At 45.4% G+C, this 22383-nt stretch overlaps 1 protein-coding gene across 1 annotated transcript; it reads left to right on the forward strand.

Moving 5' to 3' along the window:
- The first annotated feature begins 1141 nt into the window (after positions 1 to 1141).
- On the forward strand, positions 1142 to 3948 carry LOC136492685 (peroxidase 57-like). The gene is made up of 4 exons (XM_066488684.1): positions 1142 to 1366; positions 1493 to 1672; positions 2029 to 2191; positions 3411 to 3948. Exons 1-4 carry the CDS (start codon positions 1142 to 1144, stop codon positions 3818 to 3820), a joined length of 978 nt encoding a protein of 325 aa, XP_066344781.1. The 3' UTR covers positions 3821 to 3948.
- Positions 3949 to 22383: the final 18435 nt, after the last annotated feature.

Raw genomic sequence — 22383 nt, forward strand, 5'->3', positions numbered from 1 at the left:
AGCACCGCCGGGGGGCTGCGGAAGGCGCCACGCGGTCGCGGGTTGGACGGGCGCCGGTGGGTGGGGGTATGAGGTGTCCTTCATGCACCCCAAGGCGTTTTAGCCCTCTTTTGCTCACTTTTAGCCCAGGTGTTTAGATCCATTTGTCCAAAACATGGACTAAAGTGCTGGGCAAAAGTTTTGCCAAAGGAAATAAACAGGGCCATAGTGTGTGATGTGTCTAAGTGCATAGGAAAATTAGTTATGTATCTAGAAATGTCAAAACATTTTATAATTTGGAATGGAGAGAGTAACATTTATCACAACTGAATGAATATTACGGAGTATAATCGAGCAGTGACATGAAACATTGATGAGCTATATATGCATTATAAGTTTATCCATGAACTTCTATATATGTCTCACAAGATGACTTAATTTGCTCAGCAAGGATTGGTCGATTAGTAGCATTAGTTGATCGAGATCCAAATAAGGCCTTGTATTAGGGCAATGTAGATGTATAGATATTCTAAAATGAATGGGCACGGTACCAGCCTGGTGATGCTGAGCTGGTGAGCTGCCTGAGCACCGGCATTCGATCCACCAGCCTGCAGGCACGTGTGGTGGCACGGCTACTCAAGCGCAAGCGCACAGAGCCCTACGTGCAGTGCCAGCCGCACAGGCTCCGAACGACGCAGCACGACTCTCCGCGCAATCCCACTGACTGGCGACTGCGTGCTCTGCCCACTGGTCCGCGAGCGATCTCTAGGCTAGCACGCATCATCTCTGTCAGGTCAGGTTTTCTGAACTAGAGACAACTATGCTACCCCACCACCATTATATTCCGTGTGCGGCTTCTTGAGACCCCATCACCTTCACCTCACCTCACAGAGACGCAGAGGAGATCGGAATTCGGAAGGGGAGGAGAGAGTCGCCCACCACCACCACCACCACCACCACCACACCAGCAGCAGCAGTAATCTCCCTGCTGCTCGAACAAGCAGTGTGTTATTATAGCTAGGCTGCGGCTGCACATGCACTGTGCTGTGCTGGTCAACAATACACTTCTCTTTCCACCAGTACAGTCACGAAGAAGTACTCCAGCAGAGTAGCAGCAGCAGCAGTATTATAGCCACCACCACCGATCGGTCGACCGGAGACGATGCAGCCGGCTTTCTCCGCCGCGCTGCTCGCCGCCTTCCTCGTCGTGCTGGCTTATTCAGCCGTGAGCTGCCGCGGTCAGCTAGCCAACAACTACTACGCCGGCAAGTGCGGCAACTTCAGCGTGGAGGCCATCATCCACGACGCCGTCAAGTCCCGCCTCGCGTGGGATAAGAGGATGGTCGCCGGCCTCCTCCACCTGCAGTTCCACGACTGCTTCGTCGCCGTACGCAAACCCCACCATGCCTGCTAGCTAGCTAGCTAGCTTTCTTCAATATCTCGTATCATCTATCGATCGATCCATCAATTTCATTATTATTGATTTATTTGTTGTTGAATATATGAAATGAAGGGGTGCGACGCGTCGATCCTGCTGGACGGGCCCAATACGGAGAAGACGGCGCCGGAGAACAGTAGCATCTTCGGCTACGACTTCATCGACGACGTCAAGACGGCGCTCGAGACAGTATGCCCCGGCGTCGTCTCCTGCGCTGACATCATCATCGCCGCAACAAGGGACGCCGTTGGCATGGTGAGTCACCCGGCCCCATTGTATGCTACACGATCGAGCTGCGAACAAGCAACAATGCCGATTTTTTTTTGAAGAAAGCAACAATGCAGATTGATTTTCTTTTTGAGGAATCGCAATGTCGAACTGAATGACGATGATTGACTTCATTTGCTCCTTTGGCATATGATGATTTATCTTTTGGTTTTGCTAAGAGCAGACAATGGCTTCAATTTGTAATTATTCATTACTAGCTAGGCAGGCTACATCACATTGTTAATCCTTTTGTTGTTTTACTACTTACTATTTACAAAGTGATGATTTATTTGCATTTGAACAAAGTATTAATCTGCGTGTACAACAATGCAATGCAAGTCCAGTGCGGAGGGCCGAGCTACCAAGTGCAACTGGGCAGAAGGGACGGCATGGTGTCACAAGCGTCAATGGCGAGCATTCTGCCGGGCCCCAACGTCGATGTCCCCACTGCTATCGATCTATTCGGACGGAAGGGCATCAACGCCCTCGAGATGGTCAGCCTGATCGGTACGTCGCCGCCTATATGTTGCAATTTTATTTTAATGCAGAAAATGAGACATAAAAAGTTAGCCCTTGTTTAGTTTCACCCAACTTCTAAAAAGTTGCTACAGTACCTGTCACATCGAATGTTTGCGGCCCGTGCATGGAGCATTAAATGTAGACAAAAAGAAAAACTAATTGCACAGTTTGGTGGGAAATTACGAGACGAACGTTTTGAGCCTAATTAGTCCATGTTTGAACATTATTTGTCAAATAAAAACGAACGTGCTACAGTAGCCCCAAAATCCAAATTCCTACAACTAAACACAGCCTTAGCGAAAGATCAATATATACGTACGTACCGGTTTTACTAGCGAGTACAACTTGTGTTGAAAGTTTTACCATGACCCACGTGCATGCATGTCCTCTCTTCGGTAACATGAAGCAGACTGGTTTTACTAAATAAATTAGCCTCTTTTGACCTAGAACACAGCTAAGCGTATTGATTCGAGGTGCAGATATCAAGCAGAGCTCAACACATGCATGGAATATCACGTACACGGTACACCAGTGTTGTGTTGGCACATAAAATAAGCACTTCGTATACTTAGATATGCGTTAGTTTAATGAGCTAGTTTGCTGGTCTAACGTTATACTAGTACCACTATATATTATTGTTTGTGATTGGTACAGATATATATATATCATATTTATCCCCTTTCCATATGTATCCCCATGCATGATGATCTCACAACCCAGCTCCTCATCAAACCGTAAATCATAATAAGTAATTGCTGAATGAGTTCTTCTGATCGAGGTCTCAGACTTAGAGCACACAGGTAATAAATGAGTTACCAAAGAGTAAGAATCAAAGCTAATCACGCCCGACACACAAACTACTACTCTTTCTAAAGAGGTTGTTTTTATTAAGTCAAACGTTTTAAACTTTAACTATAAATAAAAAATCTTTTGAGTTGAGTTTAAAATATGAAAGTGATGTAAATAGATTTATCTCGAAATATAATTTTATAAAAGTATATATTAACTATATTTATAAATAAAATTAGCCATCAAAATTGTCTGTAGAGATCGTGTCAATGTCCAAAACGACTTTCTTTAGGGATAGAGTATAGCCATCAATACAATGCAACTGCATCTTTAAAATAAACTATATATACTAACAGTTTTAAGCGCCAGTAGTTTTTTCTTACAAATAATCCGGCCCTGTCTATTCCTTTTCTTGCAGGCGCGCACACGGTGGGGGTGACACACTGCTCCGTGATCCACGACCGGCTGTTCAACTACAATGGCTCCGGCTCGCCGGACCCGGCCATGGATCCTATGTACGTGTGGATCCTGACGACGTTCGCGTGCCCTAAGGGCCAGGCCTACGACAACATCGTCTACCTGGACGACCCCTCCAGCATCCTCCTCGTCGACAAGAGCTACTACTGCCAGATCATGAAGCGCCGCGGCGTGCTGTCCGTGGACCAGGCTCTCGGCGACCACAACGCCACCGCGTGGATGGTGAACTTCCTCGCCACCACCGACTTCTTCCCCTCCATGTTCAGCCACGCGCTCAACAAGCTCGCCGCGCTCGACGTCCTGACCGGCACCGCCGGCGAGATCAGGACAAACTGCCGGAGGACCAACTGATGGATCGATCTGCTGGCAATCAATTAATTGATGCACAAAACGAGGTTAATTATTACCAGCAGCTAGCTAGGAGTAGCTAGCTAGACGAGCAGCTGCTGCGAGAAACAGAGAAAGAAAAAAGAAGAGAAGAGAAAGCATATACACGCGGCCGGCGACCAATGGATCGATGACTGAGGGAGCATTGCCATCAGTGATATAGCATGTGGTTTTACCATATAGTTAATTTGAGTAAAGATTCAAACTACTGGAATAGTACAAGGATCATTTTTTTTTGGTGTCTGTACGCTGATTCTTTTGTACGTGGCCGGTATAAAAATAAACGTTCCATGCATATACACCACTACTTTATACTATATATATATATATATATATATATATATATATATATATATATATATATATATATATATATATATATATATATATATATATATATATATATATATCAGTATTTCTCAAAGGAGAAATGTTTATTGCTTCGTTCTTCTTCTCAGTGAAGGAGGATAAATGATCTTTTCTAGCGCTGCAACAAAAAGAGAAATTAGTGCGGCCAAACAGTGAGGTCAAATGAACACCTTGGAGGGAGCGTCTGCTAGACTATGACAAAGCAGGGTAGAGTGCGTCCCGAGAGAGCATTGCCCCCTCTCCGGGATGCCGACGGCCAACGGGCTCTCCCTTCGTGCACATCTGGAATCTTCGATAGTAGATCAGGCCAGTTTTCTTTTTATTCCATCTTCCAAAGTCGCCTTGGACCAGCCACCGGCCCGCGGCACATGGCACCTGCTGCTACAGTAGCGGCGCCCTGTGGAGTGCTAGAGGGCAAGGGCGCAGTACTCCTTCAGTTCTAGCAGATTCTACTGTGGGGAAGTAGCAGCAGAGAATTTCTTCAGATCTGGAAGCCGCCCGACCCTTCCACTCCAGCTCTGATCTTGGAGGAACTCGCCTGAAGAGCGAAGTGTTCCAGAGCCCAGAGGAGGGCAGCGCTACCAGGAACGAACATGGTGGCCAGTGTTGTCGCCGGCTGCCGGACTTGCAGCTCGACGATGATCGGCAACCGCTGCGGACGCGGTCACGACGTCGCTCACGCTCACACACACGCGAACAAGGAACACCTGAAAGCAGTTATGCCCCGCCAAATGTTGCGGCCCTTTTCGGGTTTCTTTCTTTCCTTTATTACTCGGTGTTACACGATCTGAGATCCGAGATCCCCGCCCCGCCCGCTCACACTACGTCGTGCCCGCCTAATGCGCGAGAAACGTTTCCTGCGGAGCGTGGCGACGGACTCCCTCGCCGCACCGTGAACGCAGTACGGTTCTGGCTCTACACCGTTCACAAAAATGCAGCTAGCTAAAACATGAATGGAAACATGCACTACCTATTTATAGATATGGCAAATGCATAACGTACACGGGATTGGATTAACTAACATTTTGCCCCCTAATCCCGATGCCCATCTATCACTCCCAGCTGCTGCCTCAGCTCGATGAACCTGACTCTGCCAAGTGCCTTCGTCAGGATATTAGCCAACTGGTTCTGGGTGCTCACATGGTCGATGTCAATACTGCCATTATCAACACATTCTCTGACAAAATGATACCTCGTATCTATGTGCTTGCTTCGATCATGATGAATTGGATTCTTGCTCAAAGCTATGACAGACTTGTTGTCAACTAGGAGACTGACCTTTAGAGCTTGAATACCGAGTAGCTCTCCCAACAGTCGGCTAAGCCAAATTCCTTGACAAGCTGCATTTGCACTTGCAATATACTCAGCCTCACACGACGATAGAGCAACCACTCTTTGTTTCTGTGACACCCATGTGACCAAATTCATGCCCATAAAAACATCGAGCCACCTGAGCTCTTCCTGTCATCTACGTCACCGGCCAAATCACTATCACCAAAACCCAGAAGCTTGGGTTTAGTAGTTCCTGATCTCATATACCTGCAACCATAGTTCACAGTTCCAGCAAGATACCTCAGTATCTGCTTTACTGCAGCACAGTAACTTGCTCTTGGTGTCTCCATGTACCTGATCACAATTCCAACAGAGTAAGCAATGTCTGGTCTTGTGTTCACCAAGTATCTCAAACTCCCAATCACACTCCTGTACTTTGTTGCATCTACTGGAGGCGATTTGTCATTCTTGCTCAGCTTCAACTTGTTCTCCATGGGAACATGGCAAGGATTACATCCTTTCATATCAGCCTGCTCAAGAATTTTCAGAGTATAGGAACTCTGACAGAGAGTAGTTACTCCTTCCTTGATTCCTTCTGATCCACCTGAATACCCAAGTAGTAGGATAGCAGACCAAGGTCACTCATACTGAAACTCTTCATCATTTGCTTCTTGAATACATCAATACGGTCTTAACTTGTCCCTGTGATAATCAGATCATCTACATACACACCCACTAGCAAAAAATCTTTACTCTCTGTACGTCTGTACACAGCATGCTCAAGTGGGTTTATGACAAAACCAAGTTTCAACAACTCCTTGTCTAGCCTTGCATTCCATGCCATGGGTGCCTGATGCAGCCCATACAAAGCTTTCTTCAGTCTGAGCACCTTTCCACTTCCCTTTGAAAGCATCTAGGCCCCTTGTTGGGTTTCGGTGATTAATGTCGACACAAGATTATTGTGACTAATGTGTGTTTTGTAGAGGCAATTTGAGTTAGGTCACGATAATGGCGATTGTTTGGGCAATCAATGGTTTTCATGCCCCTATCAATGGAAATCGTTTCGGTTTTCAAAGGATGGACGGCAATGTTAAGGACGGACTAGTTCTATGTGTCATTTGGTGTTGGAGAGACACTTAGAGTAGTTTAGGACTTTGTTTTTCCTTTGGCCGTACTATTAAGGGGGGTATGAACTAGTAGCTTGACCTTGGTGAGTCTAATGTGTTAGGTGTGGTGCACACTTATCAAACTTAACACTAGGTAGCTCAGGTACAACCCAAAGATTGATTGGAATCAAACTCATTCACAAAGGTTCTCAATTTGGAAGTGAATGAAGTGTTGATTTGTTGACCGAACACTGAAGAAGAAGGATCAGACGCTGAAGTGTAGCGTCCGGACAGTAGGAAGTTGCGCAGCAGAGGGCTAAGCAACGATCGGACGCTGGCTGCTGGTTAGGACCGAACCCGCTGCTACCTGCACTGTAGCAGCAGGGTCCCATGTTGATGAAGGATTGGACGCAGGAGCAACCTAGGACCGGACGCAGGGGTATGTGAGTTCGGTCGGTTACAGAAAGGGTCCAGAGAGGGTTTTTTCTGGACTGGACGTGTCCTGTCAGGTTGGACCGGACGCTCTGCAAGGTCAGGTCACTCTAATGGTTGACTTTTGTGCTGACGTAATTGTAGCTGTTGGCTACTGACCTGCGTGTCCGGTCACATGGACCTGCATGTCCGGTCACTTTGCTCATGACTGTCAAACTCCACCACCACAACCCTTGCCCAAGCATGCTAGACCCGTTGCCTTCAATGCTCACTACATGCTTAGAAAGGATTCTAATGGAAAAATGAAAGTCATGTTCTTAGGTCCACACAACAAGAGTAGGCCTAAGCAAATTTGGGTTGCAAAGTCACTTGTTGAGAAAGTCAAGGGCCCTCATCAAGTTTGGGTCCCTAAACAACAAGCTTAATCTCTTGTGTGTAGGTGAACTACAAGACCGGTGGAAGTCATTGGGTTATTGATAGTGGTTGCACTCAACATATGACCGTGATCCTCATATGTTCACCTCACTAGATGAAGAAGTGGATGGTCAAGAAAGGATTACATTGGGTGATAATTCAAAGGGCAAAGTACAAGGGTTGGGTAAAGTTGCTATATCAAATGACCACACAATTTCAAATGTGCTATATGTTGCTTCATTGAGCTTCAACTTGCTATCCGTTGGACAATTGTGTGATCTTGGCTTTCAATGCTTATTTACCGAGAAGGAAGTGGTTGTATCAAAGAAGGATGATGAACAAGTCATATTCAAAGGCTTTAGATACAACAATCTATCTTAAGTTGATTTCACCTCCGAAGATGCTAACTTGAAGACATGCTTATTCACCAAAATATCACTTGGGTGGCTTTGGCATAGGAGGCTTGCACATGTTGGGATGAGTACACTCAAGAAGCTATTGAAGGAGTTGGTGAGAGGTTTGAAGGAGGTAAAGTTTGAGAAGGATAAGCTTTGTAGTGCATGTCAAGCTAGCAATCAAGTTGCAAACACTCATCCAACCAAAGCTTATATGTCAACATCAGAGTGCTGAGCTTCTACACATGGATCTATTTGGACCAACAACATACAAGAGTTTGGGAGGCAATCTCTATTGTCTTGTGATAGTTGATAACTACTCTAGATATACTTGGGTGTTCTTCCTTCATGACAAGACCGAAGTGGCTACGTGTTTCAAGAAGTTTGCCAAGAGAGCACAAAATGAATTTGAAGTGAAGCTCAAAAAGATAAGAAGTGTCAATGGGAAAGAATTTGACAACACAAACATTGAAGCATATTATGATAAAGTTGGGATCAAGCATAAGGTCTCCACAACCTACACTCCTCAACAAAATGGTGTAGTAGAGAGAAAGAACTGGACACTAATCACCCTTGCAAGAACAATGTTTGATGAGTACAATACACCTCAAAATTTGTGGGCGGAAGCTATCAACACCGCATGTTATGCATCCAACCGCCTATTTCTTTAAAAGTTTCTTGGCAAGACCCCTTATGAGTTCCTCAATGGGAAGAAGCCAGACGTCTCATTCTTCTGGGTGTTTGGTTGCAAATGCTACATCTACAAGAAACGGCAACATCTAGGGAAGTTCCAAAGACATTGTGATATTGGTTTTCTTGTTGGTTACTCATCAAAGTCCAAAGCATATCGAGTATTTACCCATGCCACTGGCTTGGTTGAAGAAACATATGATGTGAAATTTGATGAATCTAATAACTCCCAAGTAGCACATGAGAATCTTGATGGTGTAGGTGATGAACCATTGAGGGAGGCTATGAAGAACATTTCGGTCGGAGACATCAAACCTAAAAGATGATGAAGATGAAGTATAAGTGATTGATCCACCCTCTTCATCAAATGTGCCACAAGATGATGACAAAGATGGGAGAATAGAAAATGAAGATACTCATGTCTCCCATGATCAAATGGTGGCACAAGCTCAAGATGTTGATGCTCCACAACCTCCTCCCCAAGTGGTTGATAGAAGAAATTCACCTCTACTTTAAGCACATCCACAAGATCTCATCATAGGGAGTCCTTCAAAGGGTATAATGACTCGCTCTCAAAAACTTGCTTCATTTATTGAACATCACTTGTTTTTTTCTTGCATTGAGCCTAAGAATATAGAAGAAGCTCTTCAAGATCCAGATTGGATAAATGTCATGCATGAAGAATTGAACAACTTCACCCGCAATGAAGTTTGAACACTTGAACAACGACCACAAGATGTAAGAGTCATTGGAACAAAGTGGGTGTTCCGCAACAAGCAAGATGATCAAGGCATCATTGTGAGAAACAACGTAAGGCTAGTTGCAAAGGGGTTCTCTTAAGTTGAAGGTTTGGATTTTGGAGACCTTTGCACCGGTTGCAAGACTTGAAGCCATCCGTATCCTCCTTGCATATGCATTGCATCATGAAATGAAATTATATCAAATGGATGTTAAAAGTGCATTTTTAAATGGCTTCATAAATGAACTAGTCTATGTTGATCAACCTCCCGGGTTTGAAGACCCTAGATATCCTAATCATGTTTATAGGTTGTCCAAGGCGCTATGTGGGCTAAAGCAAGCCCCAAGAGCTTGGTATGAGCGTCTTCAGGATTTCCTCATTGAGAAGGGCTTCACCATTGGGAAGGTCGACACCACACTATTCACCAAGAAGCTTGATGGAGAAATCTTCATTTGTCAAGTATATGTTGATGATATCATATTTGGCTCATCAAATGAAGATTATTGTAAAGAGTTTGGTGAATTGATGTCGAAGGAGTTCGAGATGTCTATGATTGGAGAGCTTACATTCTTTCTTGGTTTTCAAGTCAAGCAAATAAGAGAAGAGATTTTCATCTCTCAAGAAAAGTATACCAAGGATCTTCTCAAAAGGTTCAAAATGGATGAATGTAATCCAATCAAGACACCAATGCCATCTAATAGATATCTCGACCTAGACAAGGGAGGTAAATCGGTTGATCAAACTCTCTACCGGTCTATGATTGGTAGCTTGTTATATTTGACTGCATCTAGGCCCAACATCATGTTTAGTGTGTGTATGTGTGCTAGATTTCAAGCTAGTCCCAAGGAAGCTCACTTAGTTGCCGTTAAGAGAATCCTTAGGCACCATAAGCACACACCAAACATTGGCCTTTGGTATCCCAAAGGAGCTAGATTCCAACTAGTTGGCTATTTCAATTTGGATTATGCCGGTTTAAAAATTGATAGAAAAAGCACATCCGGAGGGTGCCATTTGCTTGGTAGATCACTAGTGTCTTGGACCTCTAAGAAGAAAAATAATGTGGCCTTGTCCACCACCGAGGCGGAGTATATTGCCATGGGTGCTTGTTGTCCACAAATCCTTTACATGAAGCAAACTCTTCTAGACTATGGTGTAGTTCTAGAAAAGGTACCTCTTTTGTGTGACGATGAGAGCGCGGTAAAGCTTGCTAATAACCCGGTTCAACACTCTCGCACCAAGCACATAGATATCCGTCATCACTTTCTTAGAGATCATGTTGCTAAGAATGATATTTCACTAGAAGGTGTAAGGACCGAGGATCAATTGACGGATATCTTCACAAAACCGTTGGATGCCGCTACATTTTATCGGTTGAGGAATGAGCTCAATGTGCTTGACCTAAGTAACTTCACTCAAAGATGAGCTTGTGTTGTCCCTTGCACTGCATTGTAATATAAAACATGTTCAATTTTTAGTAATGCACTTAGGGCTTGTCTAACATGGTTAAGATAACCGCTGAAAAGCGTGTGAAAAAGCTTAACCTTGGATCAAACTTGATAAGCAACTAGATTTACTTTTTTGTTTTGCATTGCATATGCATGTGTGTTGCTTTGTCGTTTGTTTTTGGTTAAGTTTTGAGCATCCACTGAGTTCGTCCACAAATAGGGAGAGCATTTGAAGCTCCAAATGGTTGAAATCCCCATTGTGTGGCCTCATGGTGCTCCTCGCCCCCTTTGTCGCTTATTTTCACAAAAAGAATTATAGCCTAAGATAAATTACTTTGAAAAATTGAGGGCTTGAGAGATGGTTCTCATACCAGTTCCAATTAGGTGTTTATTTGGCTCTTATTTGGATTGGAACTTGGTTGGGAGAAAGTGCCGCGAAGAAAGATGGAGAATCAACAGCTGGAAGAGCATCAGACGTAGGAATGGACTCATAGGTGGCAGCATCTGGTCAAATGCTATGAGGAATTGATGCTAAACAGTGATCTCCTCATGTCCAGTGTGAAGATGAAGAAGCGTCCGATCATCTCGAGTTGGTTCATAGGAAATGACCGGACTCCGTTCCGCGTTCGGTCAGGAGAAAATGAACGCATCCGATCATGTCAAGAGGCATTCTAATGCTCTCTGTTCATGACTGAACTCTAGGCAAGCTGTGTCAGGTCGTCTCAACCACCGCGTCCGGTCACAACAGTGAATGCGCGATTGAAATCAAATCTGACTAACACGTGGGGCCCGTACTTATCTTTCCCTAACCAGCAACCTCTCATTGTGCTCTCTCTCTCTCTATCGACTTGGGCCCACAGCTGAACCCCCTCTCATCCTTTCCAAATCGAGTCGGCCTATGCCCCTGTCTTATTCCATACGTCGCGTCGCCGCTAATCCTAACCACCCATCTGTGCATCGCATTCCATCGACGTCATCGAGCCCGCACCACCGCACTCCACCATGCCCTCGCCTTCCTGGCGTTCGTGCCCTCACCACCCCGGCTGCCTGCATTCCCCATGCCATGCCCACCGCGTCCGCGCCACCTCTCTCTGCGGCCGCGTCACAACCGCCACCGTCATCGGGATTCTTCTCCGCGCCAACTCATCGCCATCCTCTTTGGCCCAAGCGACCCCACCTTGACCTCCTCGGCATCCAGAGCATGGTCTCCGGTGATTCCTTTATCCACAGTGGCTTCCACCCGGGTGAGCGCCCATGTTGCCCGCTAGGTGCTCGATAGTTTTCCTGAATGCCCCTAGAACTCTGTTTTGATCCAATTCTTTGCCGAATCTTGTGCAGTGTTCTGCTTTGGTCTCCAGTGGCCTTGCTACAGTGCTTCTTTGGCCGGTAGTGCCCCTACCTGGTGTTGTTTGCCATGATCCATGGTGCCCCTACATTTGTCAGTACCTTACCCTTTCATAGGATCTCGCTAATCTAAGGTAGCAAGCAATGCACTTTCTTTTCTTTCCTACTGCTTGCTTCCGACAGGCTTCTACTCACCTCTAGTATAATATATGTTGCATATATCTATCTATCTATCTATCTATCTATCTATCTCTATGCAGCGAGTTTGGGGAAGCGAGTCAGTGCTTGTCAGTTGTCAGTGGCAGATAAACTTGGGCCAAGCCCGCAAGTATGGATTGAGGCCAAGCCTCGTGGGTGTTAGTGGGTAGTGATGGCTTAGTTAGGGGGAGTTTCTGATTGTCAGTGGATCTCTCTTGTTAGTGGCAGTGAGTTAGGGGGAGCATTTGTGTGGCAGTTGATCTTTAGTGGCAGTTGTTCTCTCAGTTGTCAGTCATGGCTAGGTGCAAGAATGTCAGGGATGGTCCCGGCGATGATGAGAGGCGCCCACCTCATTTGACAGCGCAGCAGAAGGAAAAGGGACCAAAGAAGGTGATTGCAAAGAAGAAGCATAAGCGTGATGACATAGAGGCAGAGAGGGCCACAACAGTAGCAGTAGCAGCAGCAGCTAAGCGTGCTGAGAGAGAAGGTAGAGGTAGTGGTGTCCACATTGGAGAGGCTCAGTTTCACCTTGAGGGCCGAGAGCTAGGCACTGAGGGGACAGAGCAGCCAGCGACAGAGGACCCTACGCCATAGGCAGAGGAGCAAGCAGAGCAGTCAGAGCAGCCTCAGGAGTAGGCACATCATCCATAGCTTCGATGTTCTAGTCGTACTCGCACTCAGGTGTCACCGCGGCCTAAGACACAACACTACTAGGAATATTCACTTCTACGATGATCAACTTTTGTCACAGAAGGAGCCAAATTCATCATAATTTCAGTTTTATGATGAATCTATGATGAAAACCGGTTCGTCATAGAAGTTGCATCATACTTGAACTTTTATGATGATTTTCAAAAATCATCATAGAAGTGGCTTGATCTATGACGAAAATAGAATGTCATAGAACTGTTTTGGCATGTGTGGCAGGGAGCTGCCACGCTAGTGGGTGCTTCCGTTGGAGATGCTTTCCACGTGTACATGCTATAGCCGGTTGCATTGGAGATGGTTCGGGTACGTGTCACCTTCTTATTGCACAATGTGGCCATCGCTGGTTCTTGCACGTTTTAGGTTCTTACTGGACCACATGTCGGTTCCTTATTGTTCCACATGTTAGTTTTCTACTGGCACACGCGTCGTGTTGCCGTTGGATCATGTGTCACTTCTTCATTGGACCACATGCCATATTTTTATTGGTCCATTTATCCGTTTCTTATTTGACCACACGCACGATGATGTCCGTCTTTGTGTCGTATTTTTATACGTCCACATGGCTTGACGATTTCCTTTCATGTGTCGGATTTTAAATAGCCCACGTGTCGTGCCCTGGCCAATTCATGTGTCATGCACTGGTTGGTCCACGTATCACATTTTTATTTGATCACGTGGCCTATCCTAGTTCCACCGCGTGCATGACTAATTACATCAGAAAAGTAATTTGAGATTGTCACTACTGCATAGATTGACAACATAATTATTCAAGCTAGCAATCAAATACCAACTATTAACATTTCACACATCAGCAGCAAGCCATTGATAGAGTTTCACCACAACAAACCATCACATGAGTCCACACAACAGACCACAAATGTTCACCACATCAAGCCACAGGAGTTGAAAACTGAGAGTTAATTACCAGGAGAGCTTAAGCGCATGACTTGCTCATAGAGCCTATTGTACTCCTCCTATCACTGTTTCTTGAATTCCTCAAACTTCCTTTCAGACTCTTCTATCTTCCTCTTCAGTTCATCCACTAGTTAGATGAGGGCAGTGGTACTTTCCTGTTCACCAGCAAGCTCCTCCCAAAGTGTCGTCTCCGCCGATGTCTCTGCTCTGGTGGAGCTTCTTAGGATACCAGCATTCTTCAAAAAAGGGGTTTCCTACTTGCCTAGGATTGGGCTTGCCCTGGTGGAGGCAGAGGACCTTGGAAATAACATTAGCACTAGTCATTGGTTGCTACCCATCAGCAATAGGTTCTACTTGCATAGCTTCCATAGCTTTCTACGAAATTTAATCAGTAAAATATTAGGTTACAGATAGTGGAAGAGGACTTCAATTGAAAAAACAAGAGATTAATTCATAACAAGTAATGCATATGACTTCCTCAGCCTACTGCTGATAGAGAATACATAAGCACAATGCATAGGTCTTTTGTAGACTACTGCCGATAGAGATTACATAAGCATAATGTATATATACCATATTGATTGGTGTAAAATTGCAACTACAAAATTAAATGATGTTGCCACATTAGGCTCCTGCTATGTTTCCTTCTTTTATGGCAATGGGTTCAGTATATTTCAAGGAAAGGAAATGAGGGTACTTACAACTGCTGCTCTTGCAGCATCGCTCAGGCCCTTTTTGTACTAGTATGGAAGTCCTCGAAGACTTCCACAGCATTAACATCTTCATTAGGTCGACCATGTTGTTCAACTCCTAGATCATCATGTTGTTCATCAAGTCCTTAATCATGTTCTGTGGCCTTCCTCTTATTCTCCTTCTATTCACATTGCACATGAGTTTCTATTTATATTTATACAAAGGCAAGAGTAACAATAAAAACACAACTATCACTTACAAATGTTTGCAGCTGGACAACATAGGAGTGAGATCCTTTAGACTGGTGGTACTTCACTTTTGCACCATTTCGCTTGTTCATCTCAGATGTTTCCTATAGCTTCATTTGTGTTAGATTGTAGCACAAGTAGACCATAGCAAGACTAGATAGAAAATTGATGGGTTTTAAAGGATCAAGATGCCCAAGAGGGGGGGGGGTGAATTGGGCTAATTCTAAAATTTTGCAATAATTAAGTCCTACACTTAGCCCATTTCACCCCTTGTGACTAGAATATGTTTCTATTGTTCCCCCGCACAAAAGTTTTGCACCCTAGGTTCCAATCCTACTCTAGCATGGCAATTCTAGGAATATAAAGAAATGAAACGAATTGCTCAAATGTAAATGCTCAAAGTAAAGAGAGGGAAAGAAACACGGCGATGTTTTCCTAAGGTATTGGAGAGTCACCACTCTCCACTAGTCCTTGTTGGAGCACCCACGCAAGGGTGTAGCTCCCCCTTGATACGTGCAAGGATCAAGTGCTCTCTACGGGTTGATTCTTTGACACTCTGTCATAGTGAATCGCCCACAACCGCTCACAACATGACTTGGGTCATCCACAAGCTCCACTGGATGATCACCAAGTTCCCAATCACCACCGAGCCATCTAGGTGATGGCGATCACCAAGAGTAACAAGCACAAACTCTCACTTGACCAAGACAAGCCTAATGAAAAAGGTGGATGCACACTTGCTACTCCCTATGCACTAATGATGTTCTTAATCTTATATTATCAAATCTCAATCACCCTACTAGGCTCTTGCTCTCCATTACACTCCAAAGGTGTTTCTCAGCCGAACAAATGGGCAAGAGACCTCCTATGAACGAGTGGAGTAAGTATTTATACCCCCTCATTCAAAACATAATGTTTGGAGGCTGAGTCATCACTCTGTGGGCTGATCGGACGCTCCGGTCAGGGTGACCGGATGCTCCGACCAGTGGTACCCGCCACTGTGTCAGAGAGAGCCATTAAGCTTTGACCGGACTCTGACCAGCGTCCGGTTAGCACCCACTAGACACGTCCAGTCAAGAAAAAGTCTCTCTAGAACATCTCTAGAGTAGACCGAACACAGGCACCCTAGCGTCCGGTGTTCCTCCACTCAGCGTCCGGTCAGTACCAAACGACTGTAGTTGATCAAATGAACTGATCGGACTCACCCTCCATCATTCGGTCACAACCAGACCAGCGTCCGATCAGTCATTTGACCCTTCATTCACTTCCAACTCGAAATCCTATGTAAATGAAGTTGACTCCAATTGATCTTAGGGCTATTCCTGAGCTACCTAGTGCTAGGTTTGACAAGTGTGCACCACACCTAACCCACTAGACTCACCTTGGTCAAGCTACTAGTCCATACCCCCTTAATAGTACGGCCAAAGGAAAAACAAAGTCCTAAACTACTCTAAGTGTCTCTTCAACTCCAAATGACACTTAGAACTAGCCGTCCTTAACCTTGTCGTCCATCCTTTCAAAACCAAAACAATTTCCATCGATAGGGGCATGACAACCATGATTGCCCAATCAATTTCCATTACCATGACCTAACTCAAATTGCCTCTGCAAAACACACGTTAGTCATAGTAATCTCATGTCGTCATTAATCACCGAAACCCAACTAGGGGCCTAGATGCTTTTAATCTCCCCCTTTTTGGTGATTGATGACAACACAACCTTGAGTATGTAAAAGAGATGAGTGAGGTTTTTAACATGCTTGGTTCATATAAGCTTTTGACAATAAGAACAAGGGGGTTAGACATGCTTATATGACCCAAGCCAACATGGTGTACTCAAAAGATATGAATTAAGCATGAGTACATGAAGTAAAGCTCATTTGAATCGGAGTAAAACACGGAAGCAAAGCAAATGAGCATAATCAAGAGACATGACACACACACACACACACACACACACACACACACATATATATATATATATATATATGTATATATAGAGAGAGAGCACATGTCACATAAGTCTCACCATCACATGTATATAATTCAATGCATGAAAGTAAACGTGAATGCACGATGTATCACACACAAAAGACCAAAAGAATCGAATCGAGACCATCTCACATGCTCCCCCTAGATCTAACATACTCACACCCTATCCCCCTTTGGCATCAAGCACCAAAACCTAAGGGTCGAATGGTGGGACAGGAGCAGTCGAGTCGGGGGCTAAGGTGCGGTGAGAGATCTAGAACTGAGCTGCATCATCCTCTAACCTTGAACTCTGAGCGATCTAACCCTCTGTAGCTAGAAGTGATGGTGAAGCGGTCTGGATCTGCTTAGTAACTGGCGTGGCCTGTGACTCTAGAGGTGTCACTGTAGGAAGTGGAGCCACATCAGCCGTTGTCGTTGTCACTGAAGCCTCAAGTATGGGAGTGACTGTCTAAGGTGGCTCGGACGATGCAACACACGACGAAATCATCTCAGTAGTCCTGGTAACTAGAGCAGCTATGGTAGGGACAGGAACTCAAAACTCCGGAGGTGTAGGCTGCCCTGTAAGCTCACTAAAGGTAGCACCGAGACTCCTAGAGACTGGGGTGTCCATCACTAACATAGAAGAACTCTGAGACGGAGTGAAGCCCATAATAATAGGAGTAAAGTGAGGACCCTGAGCTATCCCTGGTGAAGCAAACCACTGAGACACCTGCTCAGTAGGTGAGGCAAACTGAGGAGCTAGCTGTCTCTGACTCGAAAGCCCACTAGGCTGTATAGCTAGAGTCACTAGAGTGGTGGTGGCAGGCTGGCCTATCTAAGGTGTAGACTGCTGAGGAGCAACCCTAATAGCAGTGAATACATGCTGGATGAAGCCGAGTAACTGCTGCTGAATCATAAGCAATTGCTGTTGCATGGCCTGCTACTGCTGCTGCTGAAACTCATCCTGTCATGCCTGGACCTGAGCAAGTGCAGCTATGGTCTCCTGTGCCTGGCATGCCTAGTCCTGCCTCATCTGCTCAAGTATAGCTAGGAGTGCTGGGTCAGTCTGCAGTGGCTGTGGTGGAGCTGAGCTAGAGCCATTGGCCTCTCTATTGTGTGGTCGAGGAGCCATCCGCGGAATCAGCTGATAGTCATCATCTGAGCTATCACTCGGGTCGCTCTCGACCACATCCTCCTACTATGCATCAAGCTGCTGCTCCTCTATCACTGCAATGCCCCTGATGATCTCATCCTACTAAGCTACTGTCTCTGGTACCTCTAGGCAATGACTCGACTGACGAGGTGTCCTCACACGACTATGACGTAGCATCTAACTCATGTCATACTATGGAAACTCAGTGGTAGCACCTGTCCACTCTGCCATTATCTCTAGAGACTTGTGTGTAACTACCTTTCAAAGTAGGAAAGTGATCCAATGAGCATAAGGTAGCTGACGGTGACCTCTGAAGCCCTCTGCTAGTGTGTCCTCCATCTCTAGAAGCATCACATCCCAAATATGAAAGATAGTCTGAGACACCAGGTAATACACTAGCCATAGCTAAATATGAGTCAGGCCCTCACGGTAGCCCATCCTCAAAAGCAGAGTCCTCCTCATAATAGGATCAAGGAGCCGAGCTATAGGTGTAAGGTCACATGGTGTCCTGCTCGACCCCTCGCCAAACAGCTCTATGAAGCATGGTCTGACAAGATCTGTAGGTGGCACAAGTTCACCGTGAGGGCATCTCAGAAGCTTTGTCTGTCCATAGCATACCTCATGAAGGCGAATAGGTGACTCTAGAATCCTTAGTATCTCTCTGACCCTCAAGCTCTGGAGCCTATAGTCATGGCCTCTGAAAGCAAAGTTAATAAACCTGTGCCTCGGGTCAATCCATAGAGAGAAGTAGAACTCATGAACCCATGATGGAACATAGCGACCAGTCCATCTAAGAAGATCTATCAAGCTTGGCAGATAAGAAAGGTGAGGATGGATCTGCTCACCTGCAGCTGTAACTAGAGACTCTATGGAGCAGACCCGTTGAGATCTAAAGGCAACACCACTATTGAGATATGCACTATAGAATTCCTCCTGCAACATAGTGTAGAAGTGCTCTGAGGCACGCTCATCCTGCCTCGATGGACACCAATCCTCAAACTATATGAACTGTAGCTACTGCACCTATTTGGCTGTGGCTACCCTCAGGTTAAGGTGTACCATGGGAGGCAGACCCTGTGGTCTAGGAGGTGGACGAGAGCCCTGCCTCTGTGTCTGAGGCCTCGGTGACACCTGAGTGTGTGTGCGATCGGAGCGTCAAAGCTATGGCTGTGCTGCTTGCTCTACCTCCTCAACCTGCTCTCCTTGCTAAGCATCCTCTGTCTGCTTTGCTGACCGTGTTCGCTGCTTAGTCATCCCCTGAGTCTAACTTTCCTCTAAAGAGACACGCCATCCTCCAAGCATGATAGTCATGGGTGGACTACCAAGACTAGTCTCAATCCTCTCGATGGCGACCCTCTGAGCCAATGACAACTGGTCACCTATGCGAATGCCACTCCCAAATCCACCTCTCTCGGCTTGCTCTGCGGCAGCTGCCACTGCTGCTGCTACCTCTGCCTCAACATCATCGAACTTGTGCTTCTTCTTTGTAGTCATTTTCGCCTTTCCTTTTTGCTGAGCAGTCAGGCGAGGCAGAGGCCTTGGATCCTCATCGCCTGGACCACCCCCGGCATTCTTGCAACATGCCATCTCTGAAGCTGACAAGAACTGCTAACACTCAAGAGCCTTGGCCTCTGTTCCATACTCATAGGCTTGGCCCCAAGTAAATCTATCAACTGCCCAACTGCCAAGCAGACTCACTGCTGAAACTGACTACATGATAGAATAGGAGGTATACATAAGCAACATTATATACTAGGGAAGCGAATGACATAATGGAAAGCAAGCTGTAGGAAAGTAATGAGCGAATATGGCTTGCTACCTTAGAACAACCCCAAGACATGCGAAGGGATAAGTTGTCGATCATAGGGACACCACACGGGAACGACAATAGCACCTTAGGGCTAGGGTTTGGCATCACAAAGCAGTGCGATGGTCGAGGAGGCGTGACACTGGGACACCGTCGGCGCGAGAAGATGGCAACGTGGTGGCACAGTGGTGCGCGAGCAAGTGGTGACGCGGTGGCACACTGGTGCGCGAGCACATAGTGGTGTGGTGGTGCGCGAGCACGTGATGGTGGAACGCGTGCGGTGGCAAGGCAGCGCAAGGCAGACGGCGCGGGTGTGTGGGCTGTGCAATGGCGGGGCGCGTGTAGTGGCGTGGCGGCACGATGCAGGTGAAGCGGGCTGCGCGATGGTGGGGCACGTGCGGTGGTGGCGCGGTAGATCGACGATAGTGGCTAGGACAGCTGCGCAGTGGAGGTGGGTTAGGGCACGATGGTGCGATGACCTGGGTATGAACAAGGTGAAGACAAAGGAAAAACTATTTATGGTGGCCCCCATGTGACAAAGAAGAAAATGAATTTTAGATCCACTTGGATTCAACTGATCGGACACACCGGTGGCAATGACAGGACGCTGCCACCTAGAGTCCAGTCGACAACAGAGAGGTCCAAAACCCCTCAAGTCATGACTAGACGTGTCTGGTGCCTGTTGATCGGACGCACAACCGAGTCCAGTCGATCTTGACATCTTCTTTGTTTGACCGAACGCAGGGCCATCTTCACATCGAACGCTGGAGGAACACTGTTCAGCGTTCGGTCACTATTTTTCAGCAAATCTTCAAAGTTCCTTCACGCTGCCTTTTCCCAATCAAGTCCCAACTTCAATAAGACACAAATAAACACCAATTGGGACTGATATGAGAGACCTCTCTCAAGCCCTCAATTTTTTCAAAGTATTTTGCCTTAAGCTATAATTTTTTTAAGAAAATATGCAATAAAAGGAGTGAGGAGCAACATGTGGCCACACAATATGGTTTAGAATCAATAAAAGCTTCAAATGATCTCCCTATTTGTGGACAAACACAACGGGTGCTCAAAAGATAATCGAAAGGAAACGACAAAGCAACACACATGCATATGCAATGCAATACTTGAAAGTAAGTCTAGTTACTTGTCAAGTTTGATCCAAGGTTAAACTTCTTCACACGCTTTTTGGTGGTTATCTTAACCATGTTAGACAAGCCCTACGTGCATTACTAAAAATTAAACATATTTTATATTACAATGCAATGCAAGGGACAACACAAGCTCATTTTTTAGTGAAGTTACTAAAGTCAAGCACATTAAGCTCATTCCTCAACCGACAAAATATAGTCTCATCTAGCGGTTTAGTGAAGATATCAGCCAATTGATCCTCAGTCCTTACACCTTCTAGTGATATATCATTTTTAGCAACATGATCTCTAAGAAAATGATGGTGGATATATATGTGCTTGGTGCGAGAGTGTTGAACCGGATTATTAGCAAGCTTTACCGCGCTCTCATTGTCACATAAGAGAGGTACATTTTCTAGAACTACACCATAGTCTAGCAAAGTTTGCTTCATGTAAAGAATTTATGCACAACAAGCACCCGCAGCAATGTCCTCTGCCTCGGCGGTGTACAATGCCACACTATTTTGCTTCTTGAAGGTCCAAGACACTAGTCATCTACTAAACAAATGGCACCCTCCAGATGTGCTTTTTCTATCAATTTTGCAACTGGCATAATCCAAATCGGAATAGCCAACTAGTTGAAATCTAGCTCCTTTGGGATACCAAAGACCAATACTTGGTGTGTGCTTAAGGTACCTAAGGATTCTTTTAATAGCAATCATGTGAGCCTCCTTAGGATTAGCTTGAAATCTAGCACACATACACACACTAAACATGATGTCGGACCTAGATGCGGTCAAATATAATAAACTACCAATCATAGAACGGTAGAGAGTTTGATCAACCGATTTATCTCCCTCGTCTAGGTCGAGATGTCCATTAGATGGCATTGGTGTCTTGATTGGCTTACATTCATCCATTTTGAACCTCTTCAGAAGGTCCTTGGTATATTATTCTTGAGAGATGAAAATCCCCTCTCTCATTCGCTTGACTTGAAAACCAAGAAAGAATGTAAGCTCTCCAATCATAGACATCTCAAACTCATTTAACATCAATTCACCAAACTCTTTGCAATAGTCTTCATTTGATGAGCCAAATACGATATCATCAACATATACTTGACAAATGAAGATCTCTCCATCAAGCTTCTTGATGAATAGTGTGGTATCGACCTTCCTAATGGTGAAGACCTTCTCAATGAGGAAATCCTAAAGGCGCTCATACCAAGCTCTTGGGGCTTGCTTAAGCCCATATAGCGCCTTGGACAACCTATAGGCATGATTAGGATATCTAGGGTTTTCAAACCTGGGAGGTTGATCAACATAGACTAGTTCATTTATGAAACCATTTAAAAATGCACTTTTAACATCCATTTGTTATAATTTCATTTCATGATGGGATGCATATGCAAGAAGGATACGAATGGCTTCAAGTCTTGCAACTAGTGCAAAGGTCTCCCCAAAATCCAACCCTTCAACTTGTGAGAACCCCTTTGCAACTAG

This window comes from Miscanthus floridulus, chromosome 1 (genome assembly GCF_019320115.1).
Source record: "Miscanthus floridulus cultivar M001 chromosome 1, ASM1932011v1, whole genome shotgun sequence".
In the NCBI taxonomy this organism is placed as follows: Eukaryota; Viridiplantae; Streptophyta; class Magnoliopsida; order Poales; family Poaceae; genus Miscanthus; species Miscanthus floridulus.